Raw genomic sequence first — 16,685 nt, forward strand, 5'->3', positions numbered from 1 at the left:
CTCTCTTCCTGTCCCCTCACCTCTTTCATTTCATTTCTCCATTCTGCCTGCCATCCATTATTTCCGCTGCCCCAGCTCAGATGCTTCAGTATCGATGGCAGATGTCGGGGCTAGCAAAAATCTTATCCTTCTTTTTATTATTATTTTAATAAACCACTATTACTACTACTACAACGTTAAGCAGCTCAATAAAACGCAGCTTCAGCTCACCATAACGTAATCGAATATGCCAGAACATTACATAACATATCATAGCATACAGGGTGATTTTCTTTTGAAGTTTGCAGATTTTTATTTTGAATACTGTGAGAGAGACGTCGGTGTCGTCTGTGCAGGAGTATTGTGGTGCAAAGCGGACGTTATGTACATGATAGAGCTGTATAATTATATGATTAACAAAATTAACTAATCAGTTGTTTATTCAACATTTTAGAGGTGAGATTGTATTTCGAAATTGAAGGCCTTCAACATCGAAGGTGGGCCCTGTTTTCAAGTTTTCTTAATCGGTCAATGTGTTTCGAAATATCTAACGTCAGAAACGCGATTTGAAAGCTCGTTGGGTTAGCTTTCTCGCATTGCATATTTGTAAAATGGCCTTGCTCTCATTTTTTTATGCATCAGGCACAGTCGCCGTTGATGCATTCGATTATGCAACAGAAGATAACTTGATTTCGGCGACGATACCGTGCGCACCTGTGCCACTTTATAAATATTCAGTGCGGGAAAGATAACTCCAAGAGCTTTAAAATGCGTATTTTCACGTTTCATACTTCTAACCACATTGCCGCTATAGAAATTTTAGAAACTGGGTTCACTTTCGAGTTGACAGCCTTTAATTTTGCAACATAACCTTACTCTCTACAATCTTAAATAAAACAGTTCATTCGCTAATTTAGTTATTTAATCGTGCCCAACCACAACCACGCGGCTTAACCTGTCATGGACCGGCCGCGATGGCCCAGTGGAGTTCGGCAACGAATGCCAAGGTTGCAGGATCGAATCTATGCTCGCAAAAACGCACGTGTGTTGTGTGAAAAAAAAATAAACTACGAAGGGAACAAATGAAAGATCAATGAACGACGAAAGCTTGAGGAGTAAGCTTTTCTTATATATGAATACTTACGTCAACAGATCAGTTGACGCCTCGCAGACGTTTGCCATACAAGGCGTACGACGATAAAGGCACGTAAGTTCACAGTGCTGAGTCTGCTCACGGCGGTGATCGGAGGCGAGCCCCAATAATCCAGGAAGTATTAAGACAAGGGTGGTTTGCTTATTCGACCAAGGCGCAGACTTGGTTCTTCTGTCGGTACTTTAATCTTCACTGACTTTTGGCGGCAAATATGACGCCCATCAATACAGTACTCTTGAGCTAGACACCCAGCGTGACAAGAAGCTTCGTGTAGATTTGTGCCTTCAAGATTCCTTCGAAAAAAAAAAAACAGCATGCACTCCAAGAGATTGTGCACCATCCTCCGTTTATGGCGTATACCCAGCACAATGAAACGTGCTCAGACCATGGGCACCTAAAATTGATTCGAATAAAATGTAAATCCCCGATTTGCTTACGTGGGAGGTGGAAACCTTGTTAACTCGATGGTTTTTAGGATCTTAAAAATTTTGAAATGCCACAACAGGAACTCGCCATTTTGAATGAACTGCTATACTAGACATCGATGTCCTAATGCGATTCACTGGGCAAAAATTTGCCACACAGCGGTATTGATCGCCAATAAAAAAAAACTTATCGGCGACTGGCCAAGTATTGCCTAGTCCTTTACATGAAGACGACGAGTTGGCGGATAAATATTCTGCGTCGAGGACTTGTGCAGAACATTTCTGAGTCTACCAAGCTCCATTTCTCTGTAGACTTAAGTCGAAGACATTGAAATAGATTTCTCAGAGCTGTTTTCAAGCATCCGGATTCTCGGTATAGAAAAAAAATTCTAAATTAAATTATAGATTATTTCGCATATCGACAACGTGCTTGTAAGTATTTTAAATGATGTGCGCGTATCTGTTAACGGAATATATAGAGACCCGTTTCACTCCACACAGTAACATCCAATTCATAGAGCTGAACATCCCTTTGAAACCAGTCCATAATAGATAAAACGAATTTGTTTCAACAACGGCTGACGTCATCGAACAGCTTGTAAACTCCGCAGAGGGTGAGTTCCTTCCAAGATAAACCAAAAGAATACAATTTTTCCAAGGGCCACCTTTCAGACTTGTATGAAGTTCAATGTAAAGCCTAGTTCATGGAGCATTCTTCGTGTCCAAGATTTCGCACTTCAGAAAATCAACAAAAAACGACGAGTTCATGGAAAATGAGACCAGACGACGAGTGCCATATTAACTAATTGTAAAAGGAGTATTTAACTAACTGCAGAAAGATAGCAGAACGAAAAATGAAAAAATAATAAGCGATTATAAAACGACCACCACCAAGCTAAACTCTGTCGAAGGGCAATGCAAATCAAATCACTAGATCCCACCAGCTGTTTGGCGCTTGCACTTGCAGCAGCTTCCGTCAGTTTTGACGATTCAAGTCTTTCGCAGATGCATGATGTCCCGAGTTCGCATCACTGGACGGCGGCCCCTGAAGGTCGGCGGTTTGCAAGCGTGTTTCTTCACATAGTCGAACAGATCTGGCACGAACACACCATGGTGAACGTCTTCTTCACTTACCAGTGCGACCCGTTGCGGGAACGAAGTTTCGGACAATTGTTCGAGCGGTTGAAAAAGATGAAAACTGGGAACCAGGTGGTTTATGTGGGTATGTGCCATATACCTGGGGTGAAGAAGAAGAAGAAGATGAAGAAGAAGAAGAAGGAGAAGAAGAAGAAGAAGAAGAAGAAAAAGAAGAAGAAGAAGGTGGTTTAAAGTGGCACTTCATTATTATGTAACAAAATACCTACTAGTACTGAAAAGTTCCCGAGTTCAATCGGTTAAAGTCATGTTCCGTTTACTTCTTGCTGATGACTGCTTTCGAGGTGCAGAAAATCTGGTATAGCCCAAAACCTTTACTACTAATATGCTGACGTTGCTATAAAATGCAGTTGAGATTAGTCTTGCGTAAACATACCCAGCAATTCTGGACAAAAGCATTTTTGAGAGGGAAACGGTTTTTGAACGCAATTTTTTTTCAAAAAATCTAAAATTTCACTATAACAATCAATAATCCGCAGGTTACCCGACGGCAGTCTTGTATTTTCTTCTATTCACTTTTTTTGCTATCGTCAAAAGCATTCCCAAGTGGTTTTCTTTGACAGGCTGAACTGTTCGATGCGTTCGGTGGAAACATTTTAAAAGAAAAATTTTGCTACATATCCGAATAATGAAACATTACCTTCAATATTCCCAAGAGAGTACTTTACAATTTTCCACTTTTCAAAATTTTTTGCCTGAGAAAGCTGGACATGTCTGCTTACAATTGCTTTGCCATAGGTACTGCAATCTAAAGTAGCAGGGCAGAGGCCAGCCCTTTCCCCTCATCAAAGCTCTTTCTCTCTGTCAATAATGCTCCGGAGAATCTTGGTCTTTTCGGCCAATGATTCTTGTATAATAATTGTTTTGCCACTACGTTTGGTCGTCGGTATGAGTAAGACGCTTAGATTCAGACGTGAGTGCACCCAACTCTCTGTATAGCCCTCGGCAGGCTATAGAATCTCTTGCATCCTTTACGAGCAGAGCTCTTAAGTCATGCCATTTAGGATGATGATAAACATTTATTCGCAGATTTGGTTTCGAGTTGGGGAGACAGAGAATAAACATTTCTTGGGTAAAAAGAGACCGGAGCGGACTGTGGCTGGGGTGCAGGACTCCAGTAGCTTCTGCCGATGCTCTGGTGATCGAGCGCATCCTGGTCTTCCGTCACCTCCCACTGCTCCATTACCACAATGCGCAGCTTTAAGTGCGTCCATGTAATGTGTGTGAATGTGGAAATATCACACGCATTCTCCCATAAGTATGCGAAGATAAGTGTCCCAGATGCCAGCTGGAAAACTCTGCTTAAAAAAAAAAGTGACTAGCCCCAGGGGCCACTTTGCTGGGGCTTGCGGATGACAGCGCCATCTGGAAGCGGCCAATAAAAGCCCTTGCCATTTGCCTCCATTATTCTCTGAAAAGACTTTCCTGTTTTGCTCGTTTCATCTCTCAGTTTGTCTGACTGTTATATTTGGAAATTTTTGTTGCCGCACCTGTTGAATTGATTTTGCTGCCACGCGACTTCCTCGTTTATCGAAAATCTCAGTTTCCATTTTAATACAGTTTACGTTAGTTACCACGCGTGTCGCGACAATCCGTAAGCGTGAGAATTATGGCCTAATCAGAGCAGCGATTTTTAATACAAGGCATGGATAGTTGACCAGCGCCGCCCTGTACGCCCAGAAGGCACTCACCGCCATCGTCAAAGAGTAAGCCCGGGCCACTGGGGTCGTGGACAAAGGACCCTGCCCACCCAGCTCGAAACACACCCTTCCTTTTTGTTTTATAATGTGCATCAATTAATGAATTCATAGAAACTTACGCTCTAACTAGTTTAGGACACCGACGTTTGCTACACCGTTTCTCGCTTTTCCTCGAGCCATGTGTCCCATTCTGAGCCATAAAGAGAAATGAAGAAGAATATCAGCGTGTAGTTTATTATTGCTGTGGAAGGCGCGGTGTTTTTCAGCGCGTTCCTTGGTCGGCCACTTTGGCGGAGCCGGTGTTTTGCTTCTTGTGCATCATGAACATCATGACGGCGGCGATGATGAACACGCTCATCAGGCAGGCAACCACAATCCCCGCGATGGCTGCCGTGCTCAAGCCTGTGCCGCAGAGGAGAAAGAAAGAGGAGGGATGATTAGTGTTAACCACGACGTCGCCCCCACCTGGGCGCCACACAAGACCCAGCTGCCCTAATTCTCGACACCTAGCTGTGGCAAATAAAGTCCCCCCCCTCTCTCTCTAGTGTCAACCACTGCTAATCACTTCCTTGCAGAAGCTGTTATGAAGAAAAACAACATAAAGTTAGCTTTATTGAAAGTCCGACCGCCTTAACATGTCTTCACCGCTTACGCTGTACGATGCATGGCACACTTGAGGACGTGTCTGCAGCTTTTCTTAACAGCTGAGAGACGTCACTAGGAAACAAGAAAATATGGTCATGATGATTTGGTTTCAACTACGCAAGTCAGCTTTGGATAAAGAGCGCATGGCACAAGCTGTTTTTGGTCTAGACAAGTTGGGGTACAAGATCCATATGTCCAAGCATTTCACACCAGAGAAGCTGGGCACCAGGCAAGGAGAAAGATTGTATCCATTGGACACTGGTGCACACCCGGCGGCACTGGGGCTCGAACCTCGCACCTCCCGCACGAGAGGAAAAACTAATTAGTCATAGCTAAAAGAAGAAATAGGTGCCGTAGTGGAGGGCTCCGGAATAATATCGACCACTTGGGGTTCTTCAACGTGCACTCACATCGCAAAGCACACGGGCGCATTTGCGTTTCGCCTGCATCGAAACGCAGCCGCCGCGGTCGGGTTCTATCCCGGGTACTCCGGCTCAGTAGACGAGCGCCTTAACCACTGAGCCACCGTCCTTTAACCCTTCCCTTACGGTGAGGTTCAGGTGTCCGCCGAAATGTGAGACAGATACTGCGCCATTTCTTTTCCCCAAAAACCAATTTTCATAGCACAACTTGTTACTTCTGGCTGAGAGAAAGGAGGGGGATGCACATACATATCAGTGACTGCAGATGGCCAGTGGTACAATGGGCTTAGCTATGCACTCCCGCTTTCCATGAAAAGGTTGTGCAGGTAGTGAACTCAACCTACTGGTTTACTATAGGGATAAACTGGGAGTGAATTTGACTGTCAGAAAAAACATGTCTTGAACAACCACCGTCAGCGCATGAAGGTTCAAGTAGCATGTGCAAATCCAGGCTCATGAAATGTATTGAGAGCCAGAGTTTGGGAGCGGCAGCCTTATTAGCGCCGCCCAAGATTATTTACAAAGTGTGACATTCTAGAGACACACGTTGAAGTCTACTAAGTGACAAAGATTACTCCAGTGACAAAGTAAGACGCAGTTTGTATACACGTTCGACGGATAAATGAAAATAATACTGCGAACTTGCGGAAGAGAGAAATGAATGCATGCTAGGTGTCATTTGAGAGCTTAAGGGCCAGTTTAAAATGTGTATTCCTTCAACTCCTAGGTCCCTATCTCCACCTCGTCTTCCTTCACACGACGACATAAGAAAATTTCGAAGGGGTACTGTCTTTACCACAAGAGGCCTGTTTTAGTGCTACTACACTACTAAATCGCGTCGTGATCTGTACAAAGGCATAACTGCCTATGTGTTTCCAGAAACTAATTTTCATTCGCGCTGACTCAAGCAGCGATGGCCCGGGAAGTTCCATCGTGTACTGTGGGGAGAAGACCCCAGGCGTGGCCACGTCCCGGCCAAGCCTGGGGCCGAGACAGAGGAGGGACCTATTTGACTTGCACACATGTGAATTTCTGCCTTCCAAAGTGCAGCTTAGCTGGAGCTCACGTGGTATACATCACTTTTGCTACTGACTGTACGTGTTAGACGTGTCACATCACAAAAACCATCATGGACGACCGAGTTCCTTCAGCTCTCGTGCAATGGCCACGTGAGGGAACGTACCGTCCTCCACCTCGAAGACCGTGAAGGAGCCCGTGGACGAGGCGAGGCAGGTGACCTGGCGCTGCTTGGTGCCCAGCGCGGTCATGTCCCGTTGGGTCCACTCCTCGTCGCGCTCGTGCCAGCGGAAGCAGCGCAGCACCATGCCGTGCACGCGGGACTCGTTGCCCGTCTGGCGCATCTGCAGGCTCAGCGAGTCGCGGAGGGACACACCCTTCACAGCCTCGCCTGTCAGGCAGGGAGGAAGATGAGACAGGTCCCTTCAATTAGAGGACCTCACAGAAGTCTACAGTGGGAAGTACACTGACAATTGAGCGAGCCACAGATGCGCCTATAACGCTTAGCGAAGTGTCTGCGTTGTCTACAATATAAGACCCGGTAAGCTTGTCAGCGAACATATCTAGGACACTGAATAATCAGACTGCTGACTATGTTGAGTAAAGCAGAAATTTGGGCAAGTTGGTACGTATCCATTTTGAAACAGCGCAACAAAGACGGGACGTGGAAACTGAGGTGTAAAGACAAACATGCGCTGCCTTCTTTTGTGGCCGCTTGAAGGCTCGAAGAAACCGCTCGCCGCTTGCACTTCTGCAGGGCAAGAGGCATGTTTGACATGCCAGGAAAGCACTCTGGCCTTGCACACACAAATGGCCATGAGAGACACTATAATGGCGGGATTAGAAAGATCAAAATTTGTGCACATGTTAGAGCCCATTGAACTAGAAATAACATTGAGTAAAGCAGAAATTTGGGCAAGTTGGTGCGTATCCATTTTGAAACAGCGCAACAAAGACGGGACGTGGAAACTGAGGTGTAAAGACAAACATGCGCTGCCTTCTTTTGTGGCCGCTTGAAGGCTCGAAGAAACCGCTCGCCGCTTGCACTTCTGCAGGGCAAGAGGCATGTTTGACATGCCAGGAAAGCACTCTGGCCTTGCACACACAAATGGCCATGAGAGACACTATAATGGCGGGATTAGAAAGATCAAAATTTGTGCACATGTTAGAGCCCATTGAACTAGAAATAACATTGAGTAAAGCAGAAATTTGGGCAAGTTGGTACGTATCCATTTTGAAACAGCGCAACAAAGACGGGACGTGGAAACTGAGGTGTAAAGACAAACATGCGCTGCCTTCTTTTGTGGCCGCTTGAAGGCTCGAAGAAACCGCTCGCCGCTTGCACTTCTGCAGGGCAAGAGGCATGTTTGACATGCCAGGAAAGCACTCTGGCCTTGCACACACAAATTGCCATGAGAGACACTATAATGGCGGGATTAGAAAGATCAAAATTTGTGCACATGTTAGAGCCCATTGAACTAGAAATAACATTGAGTAAAGCAGAAATTTGGGCAAGTTGGTACGTATCCATTTTGAAACAGCGCAACAAAGACGGGACGTGGAAACTGAGGTGTAAAGACAAACATGCGCTGCGCATGTTTGTCTTTACACCTCAGTTTCCACGTCCCGTCTTTGTTGCGCTGTTTCAAAATGGTGACTATGTTGTGCTGGCTTAACTGCATTGAGCCACTGTTTATCAAAAGAGGCGGTGCGGAAAAAGCTGGGGTAGCAGACCACGGAGGAAAAAAAATCCAGCGGGGAGTGTTATGTCATTTGGCTGGACTCTGCAAGGTACGGCCTCTTAAGGCCGTTCCTTTCCTCTTCCTCTCATTGGATCAGTCGAAGTAGGCACCACGTGACACCCGATACCCGACCTTGGCCAATAAAACGCACCACACTCTGGCACGGGGGGGGGGGGGGGGTCGACTTTCTCCCTTTTATTTTTTATGACTAGGCTTCACGATTGTCACGTGGCACTTTCTGCTGCGATTTTTATTTCTCCACGTAGGGGGCCCTGCATGCACAGTTTCTTTTTCGACTGTAACATGGAAACTTTCGTTTTGTATTCATGCTCTGATTGAGCTGACCTGACCTGTGTCTGGCGTCCGGAATGTGACAGAGACCACGGGCGTCATCCGGGTTCCAACGTCGCTGCCAACGAAAGGATTGGTCTGGTGCACCGTTACCACCAGCACCACGCCTTGGCACATCCTGGAGCCGCACTTCCAGATCTGGAACCTGGCATTTCAGGAGGCAGACAACAAGCCACTATTAGTCCTGTCCAGAAAAGTGGGCGGACAGAATTAAAGAAAAAATACACGCAGCCTGTTTTATATTACTGGGCGGCATGCCTCTCTACTGACTGCGATTCCGATTTCAGACTACCAAACGAGAGACTAGTATTGTTTGCATAGAACTAGAGTCAAATAAAAGATGATCCAGACAGTGCGGTGGATTATTCGAATCTTCCGTTGTGTCTAAAAAATGGCTTGGTTTAAAAAAAAAAAAACAGATCATCAGGTTTAACTTATCTTGAAGTTTAAATAAGAAGTTGACTGCCATTGAATCCGTTTAATTTCCGTTAACCCTTATGCGTTCCCAACTAAATATGACTATTGAGTCGAGCCATTAAAGCTGACTGATTCGAAGTTTAACTGATTTAAAGGGAGTTCTCAAAAATAAAGAAAAAATAAACGGAACACACAAAAGAAGGACACAAGACGGGACGGCCACATTATTTTCTAGGTCTCGGGTTTTTTTTTGTTAAGGCTAAAAATGAATACCAGTCAACATCGAAGATTGACAATGATGCCTCTCTAGACGCCGGGCCAGGATGGTTGTCGAAGCCATTGGAGTCCTTGACTGAGTACCCCACCAGCAGCAACAGGCGATCAGACTGGTTTTCAATTCAAGTTTATTCTCGCTTTGTACTATCCCTATGGTCTGAAGAGGCTGAAAACAATTTCCGTACGTGTTCCATCTTCAAATAACCCTTATCTCTATTAGGCCTTACCTCTCCCAGAGGGCCTTGTCGAAGCCAATGGCGACGTCCGTGGAGCCGGGTCTGTCGAGGCTCGTTATGGTCACTTGGTCCCTGCTGAGGAACCGGTGGTGGATATGGGTCACCTGGTCGGCCACGAAGCGCACCTGCTGGCCCTTGGGCAGCCTCGATGACGTCACCTGGAGACGAGAGGCACAAGCAAGGGAAGTCTACCGTCGCTTCTCGTAGGCGTCCGTTGGACAAGCCAGAGACGTCTCGCTGCGAAGTTTCCCAAAGGAGATCCTCTCTAGGCAACAGACCAGAGTAGATCATATGACGTGCAGTGGGTTGACATTGTGGTCAACCCGGTCACGTCTAATATAATGCAGGACAAAGGGATGTCCCATTTATCACCCCTTTGCCCTCTTATGCGGCAGCTGCGGTCACTATAGCCGCTATAAATACCCCCTACTTCCCACACCACTTACTTCCTGCCACCCCTGCTCCGCTTTCTTTCTCTCGGAACCCAGGAAGTTACCCTGAACGACCCTGAAGGGCTATCGGCCATCTTCCCTCCGCATTACACACCCTGCCTAGCACATTTCCTCCTCTTAACACATTCACCACTGCAGCGATTTTCGGGGCCCTAATCCCTGTGCGTCGTGGTCCTCTGGCGCGCCACTCTTGAGTTTCTTGCGGCATGACACACCAGCGAGTCTTCGGCAAAGTCAACTTCATATAACCGTCAGCAGAGGGCGATAGAGACCTGGAAACCTGGAATATTTATTTTTCATAGGTTCTAGCTTTGAAAAGTCTGAGCTGCATGGCTTCAAAGCGCCATTCAGTACTCGTGCCACGCAGCAGGAATACACGAAGTGGTCCACCAGTGACCCACGACTCAGTGAATGTGCTAATTTCAGATAGAACACCATAACTGATGCTTGCTCCGTTAATAAATGCTTCACTCTATGGCTGAAAGTGAAATAAAAAATTGGTAGTGCTCATGTCGGTCATGCCGGTCCATACACGATCAAGGCTTCTACAAAGGCTTAAGCACCCAGGCATTTAAAGTAGTTTCTCCCTGATTATTTTAGGAGGTTGAAGCCCACACTAGTTATTTATTAATGAGGAAAAAAAACTATTTTACCGCACTCCTGCAAATGCTAAGAATCATAGTTGTATCCTAAAATAAATATGGTAGCGCTTGCAGAAAAACAGCGTTATTGCGTTATAAGACATACCTCCTCGATTCTCCGTTGGGCGTTCTCAACGTTCCTCCGAACTTGGTCGGTGTCTGGGTATCGAACGCTCACGTTTCGCACCCACATGTACACGGCCTCGAGCGTGTCGAAGCCGACGGGAATCTGGAAAGAATAATCGCAAGTCAAGTACAGATCCCATGACCTAGCAGGATCAATGAACCAGAGTACCCAAAGCGAGGCAGTGTGGGAGGAATAAATAATAATTGCAAGAAAAGGTTGGAGAGGTCCGCCATTGTGACAATGCTAGGCGACAATACAACAGTTGAATAAGGTGCGCGCTGTGTGTTCAAGGCATGAAACCATGATGACGACTTTGCGGAAAAGCTGTGTTGCCATCAGACAGATGCACGCATACAACACTCGTACCTCTCCGCCCAAGTGGTCTAAGACGTACAGGATAGTTGGTTCGACATGACTGGGTATTCAGCGCCAACGGGAATAGGGACAAGTTAATGTCTGTGTTGTGCCTGCTCCCGTTGTCACTGCACTCTCAGTCAGCATCAATGAAAGGCGTTCCAGATCCGGGTCACGCAAGACTTAGAGGACTATTTCGCTGTGCAACAGAACTAACCAAGCCGAAGTGCCTTCTTCATACCACTATTGCTTGGCGAGCGGCGCAGGACGCTTTTAGATACTTGCCTTCTTCTTGAGGGCCACCTCGGAAATTACCGAGGTGGCCTCCAGGGCTCCCGACACGAGATCTACGTTTCCCCGGGCCATCATAACACGACAGGCTTGGTAGAGGGCCCGCACGTCTCCCGCCTCGAGCCGCTTGGCGTTGGTGCTTTGGAAGGTGGCACCCAGAAGCTGGTCCAGGACGCGTCCCGGCGCCTCGACCGCGTCCTCGGACAGCGCCGACACCAGGCTCACTACACTGGACAGCTTATCGCCTGGTGCACATGAATTGGAAGAATAGAGCGAAAATTCCCTCTAGTAGCACTCATCGCGAATACGAAACATAGGGCCGAGAGCTTCTAAGGCAGGCTCGCTCCTGGGGTCGCTGGTTAGTTAGACAGTTCACACTAATCTGAGTTGTATGCTGAATCAAGCTGTTTGTATGTACGTTACACGCAGCTTATCATCCCAAACTCGTTATTGAGAATGACGTATCCATGCAAAACACTTGTGTCTTTTTATTTTATTCTAAACTGGCTCGTACCATTTTCGGTAGTTTTACGTGAATGCATTTAGAATCGAATTCCGTTATAATGAAACAGTTTATAACAAAAAATGGATATAACGAAGGAATGACGACTCCCCTTGCAAGCTCGCTCAACATGGGCTATAACGAAGTAATCGCTGGGCCACTTCAACTTCGTTATATCGATGTTCAACTGTATATGAAACTTTTATTACTCAGAGACGTTTGGAGACCTTTTGAAGTTCGTGCCTGTCGTTATTCAGCCGAAGCTGTTTTTACGCCGTAGTGCGTAGCTATCTTGAGTAACGACATCTGAAGAGTACCAAACGAAGCCCATGGTCTCCGCTTCTATAAATGGCAAAGTGCGCTAAAGCAAGCCGGCTGTCAGGCGCTCGGGAAGAACCGAACAACAGAGGCGAAAAGCGACCTTCTAGTAGGTGCAAAAACGACACGTGCGCTGCCAAAGCCGTACCTTGACGATATTGCATGGCGGACCTCTTGAAGGCCATCGTGAGGCTTTCGCTGAGGTTTCCGGGAGGCAGTGTCTCCAGGGAATCATTGCAGAACATGCCGCATTGCAGCGACATGTCGCAAACCTGAAACGAGAATGACGAACATGCTCAAATAAATCCCCCAATGCTCCAATAAGCGTTGTGATTAACTGCCTCGTCTCACGAGCGCTAACCATTGTACCTGAGTGATTTTACAGCGTGATACTGCTCTACCAGATAGACTGCCTGTCTTCCAGAGTAGAATTTGGAAACGCCTATAGTAAAGAGCACAGCGTCAACTCAGAAATCAAACTTTAAGTTTGATGAACTTAGGGAGCGCGTAAGCAAAACTGGATACGCAGTAAGTTTCCTCATTCCAGATCGAAATGACCAAAATGACGTCTAATATTGTTGATAACATTTTGGGCGAGCCCTAAATGGCTCGCAAGGACGTAGAATGTTATACTAAATAGCGATTAATTGAATCGACGTCCGAACGTGGCAAGCAGACAACTACAAAGTGAACTCTTAACCTGGGTGGTACTGAAACATGTTGAAAAGAACTTCGAATTGTCACACAATGTTGGCCTCGGCTGCTCTGACGCCTCAAAAGTAGAGGCCCGCACTTTTGAGGCAAAGGTAAAGCAAAGAAAGATGAACCGAAAACCCCACTGACAAGTCTTCTTTCAGTTGTCGCTTTCTTTGCAATGTTTGCATACCAATGAAAGAAAACAAAAGACGAAAGAAGATTATGATTTAGTTTGTTGCATCGAGTAGTAGCATTCAAGGCTCAAACCGTGTGAATTACTGCTCTCCACAGAGCAGCATTGCAAAAGAGATTGCAGGTAGAAAACAATATTGTACAAGTTGACCTACCTGTGCACAGATGGCGCTGAAGTTTGCGGACGGCACGATGAACTCGAGGAATGGAGAGCGTCGTACGGTGGTGAGCGGAATCGTGACCTCCTCTCCATCGTGCGCCCAGAGTTGGTAGGTCATCGGATGCGAGCCGGCAGGAACAGCGCATGCGCGAACCACGGCCGTCGTCTGCACATGCAGCAGGATACGTTTTTGTAAGCTCTGTCATACATCTCTGTTGCTCAGTGGCTGTGGTGCTCGGTGGATGGTAATGAGTAATTACTCTCCTTAGAAATCTACTCCACCTTGGGGGATCCCCCTAAACAATGGACGAACAATAATAATTGGTTTTTGGGGGGGAAAGGAAATGGCGCAGTATCTGTCTCATTTATCGTTGGAAACCTAAACCGCGCCGTAAGGGAAGGGATAAAGGAGGGAGTGAAAGAAGAAAGGAAGAGAGAGGTGCCGTAGTGGAGGGCTCCGGAATAATTTCGACCACCTGGGGATCTTTAACGTGCACTGACATCGCACAGCACACGGGCGCCTTAGCGTTTTTCCTCCATAAAAACGCAGCCGCCGCGGTCGGGTTCGAACCCGGGAACTTCGGATCAGTAGTCGAGCGCCCTAACCACTGAGCCACCGCGGCGGGGATGGACGAACAATGATTTACGTTAGACAAAAAAAACAAAACACCAGCGTTGTAACGCTACTAGGCAACCTGGAGAGTTCTTCGTGAGAATTCATATTCTGGCTTATCTTTGCTCTGTATCTCTCAAGTGACCATTTGTAACGTAGGATGATCAGAATTCTCAAGAAAAGCTGGATGGTAGGACACGATGCCGATAAGAAACAGCTGTCTCTCATCGTATTTCACCTGGCTTCAAGACACATGAAGTTCAAGTTTAAGTACGCACCATGTTGAGCTGCTCCACCGGTTCCTCGGCCTCAAACTGCAACCGGCACAGAGAAGGTCCTGGCCTGGCGCTCAGTGACACGTTGATGCCGCCGCAGCGAGACTTCTCGCACACTTCCAGCTGGGCCTTGTACGAGCCGTGGGGAACCAGGCTTCCTTGGAAAAGCGGAAGCATCATGTTGTCACATCCGGAATGGTATTTCTCACTTTTACTTCCGTGCCTTTTCAAAGCTATCCCCTCATTGGCTACGTACTTGGTGTTGCCATCAGACACCACTCGTGCGAACTTTAACCGAACGGATTTAGCGTAAAGCGTAAACACTTATTGGCCTCCTTTCGTGCGATCTGTTACCTAACAATTAATGAAAAACGTGCGCAGTGCTGACGCCGCATCGTTCTGGGACACAAAGTGTGCCGCCGTTTGAGCAAATGCAAAGAGGCTACCACGTGACTTTGCGGACTCCTGGCAACACAGTATTTTTCTTTCGTCACTAATATTTAAGTGGCACCCTGTAAATATCACTTTAAAGGGAAGCGCCCCAACGTTGCCTGTTGGACCGAAAGTGTGTACTGGTTACAGCGGGACGGCAGCTTCCTCATACAATTCCTCGCGGAAGTACCCGTGCTGTTCGCTTCCGTGGTGAATGGTATGAACGTAGTGACGCAGTAAAGTCGACGCTGAAAGGCTTTACTGTGCTGCCTCCGCCACGAGTTAAACTCTGTGTTTTGCAACATTTTTCTGTTACCACCTGTATATGTCCGAACGACGTTGCTAATGGGAAGTCTTCTTAAATTTGTTTCGAGACCGCGGGTTACGCTGAATATACACACATGTCCACCAAAAATGGAAGGGAACAAAGTTTGTTCGTTCATTTAAGGATTACTCTATAATTATCAGTGACAAACACACTTTCCCCACTGTCTAATTCCTTCATTAAGGGACAGTGGGGAACACACGTCCCATCTTTTTCATTGCCACACTTTCAGTTGTGAGCGTAAAACGGCTGCATCCAGAGCTTTCTAGTGTGCGCGCTCCACCTCGTCGCACAGGCCGCGCGCATCGGGGCACCCTATGGCTTTCTAGGGCAGAGGTGGGGGGAGAATGGGGGGGGGGGGGAGGAAGTGCGCTCATCGGGGCACCCGATGGCTTTCTGAAGAGGGGCTTTATGGCTTTCAAATTCTTAGCGCCACCTCGTGGACGTGTAAAGAAGCCATAGACATACTAATTCTGTTTAAGTGGTATTCACCAGGTGGCAGCCCATACCCGCATCGCATAGGGAGCCGGGAGGGGGCGCGACATGTAGGCTACCTAGCATCTCAAACGAAGCGTTCTGCTTGTGCACGCGACGGGCGTTTTGCAACGAACTTTGGCGCGCTCTCCAGCAAGTAAATGATGAGTAAACTTCAAAAATTTATATCTTACTCACGATTTATATCTTAATCACGATAAAATATATATTTTAGGACTCGAGTCCAAAAATATATACTTTTTTTCTGATGCGGCTGCCATTCACTGGTCACTGGCTGCCATTCACTGGCTGCCATTCACTGCCAAGTACTTCATCTCATGAATAGCATGCCTTAACCTAACCAGCGCATTGCGTTCTGCCTTGTGCAACTTACCTTCGGGTAGAGTAAGGTAGGTGTGGCCTTCCAAGCCCTTCTTCACTCCTGCCGTGCTGTACTGGCAGGGAAAACCTATAAAACGCGCACGAAGACTCATATTAACTTGGTAATAATGATAATGAAAACACAAGTTCACGAAACTCGGAATTAGGCTTATTTATCTCAAGGCGACTATTACCACGTATTCATCCTGCTCTTGAGACAAGATGCGACTACCTTTACCCTCTTGCTGTCATGCACGATACGATAATGAGTCACTGGGCGCCGAAATTTCTGCAGGCTTGGATCCTTTAGGTGTCTGCTGGGACTGCAGCACGCGCATATCAGTATTTTATGCAGATTAGAACCGGGCACCACATTCAGACACCGGTGCGCTCACGTCATCCGAGGTGCGAACCATTCAGGACTGTTCCCTGGGCCAGTTCTCCGAATGAACCAGTGGACCATGTAATATGTACTTACCCCTGAAATATGAACAGGGTGCGTTTGGGAGGGTCGGGAAACATTCAGGACTAATGTTTGGAGAACCGGCCACTAACTTCGGACGGCGTGCCAGGCCTACGGGCAGACTCTGAACAAACCTGATAATCCGGCCTGGCTTTGCTCAGCTCAGTTACGCAGAATGGGGACTCGTCTACTGGCTGTGAATAAATTAAAACTCGATCTAGACGCAAGCTTGTGTAGAAATCTGTGTCCATCCCTTCCCCATCTCTTACGACCCCGTTTGCGCACCCTTGTCCGACACCCATGGTAGATTTCCAGGTTACAATACCATACTGCTGCAGGCTAACCTTGCTGTTTTTCTTTTTAATTAGTTTATTCTGCTTCTCTAGTAAAAACGCGAGTAAAAAAGATTCGAGAATTATAGCACGGCGCGATCCGCTACCGTGATCCACTTCCGCGGGGCACCACTCCGTA

At 46.9% G+C, this 16,685-nt stretch overlaps 1 protein-coding gene across 1 annotated transcript in view; it reads right to left on the bottom strand.

Annotated features, from left to right (window-relative positions):
• Positions 1-4,648: 4,648 nt before the first annotated feature.
• LOC144109498 (uncharacterized) overlaps positions 4,649-16,685 on the bottom strand; it is a 57,386-nt gene continuing 45,349 nt past the window's right edge. The window contains 10 exon segments of the mRNA XM_077642323.1: positions 4,649-4,814; positions 6,663-6,887; positions 8,589-8,734; positions 9,510-9,676; positions 10,718-10,840; positions 11,378-11,628; positions 12,352-12,475; positions 13,247-13,417; positions 14,143-14,297; positions 15,765-15,839. Of these exon segments, the coding sequence (XP_077498449.1) occupies positions 4,675-4,814; positions 6,663-6,887; positions 8,589-8,734; positions 9,510-9,676; positions 10,718-10,840; positions 11,378-11,628; positions 12,352-12,475; positions 13,247-13,417; positions 14,143-14,297; positions 15,765-15,839 (1,577 nt within the window). The 3' untranslated portion in view covers positions 4,649-4,674.

This window comes from Amblyomma americanum, chromosome 11 (genome assembly GCF_052857255.1).
Source record: "Amblyomma americanum isolate KBUSLIRL-KWMA chromosome 11, ASM5285725v1, whole genome shotgun sequence".
Lineage (NCBI taxonomy): Eukaryota > Metazoa > Arthropoda > Arachnida > Ixodida > Ixodidae > Amblyomma > Amblyomma americanum.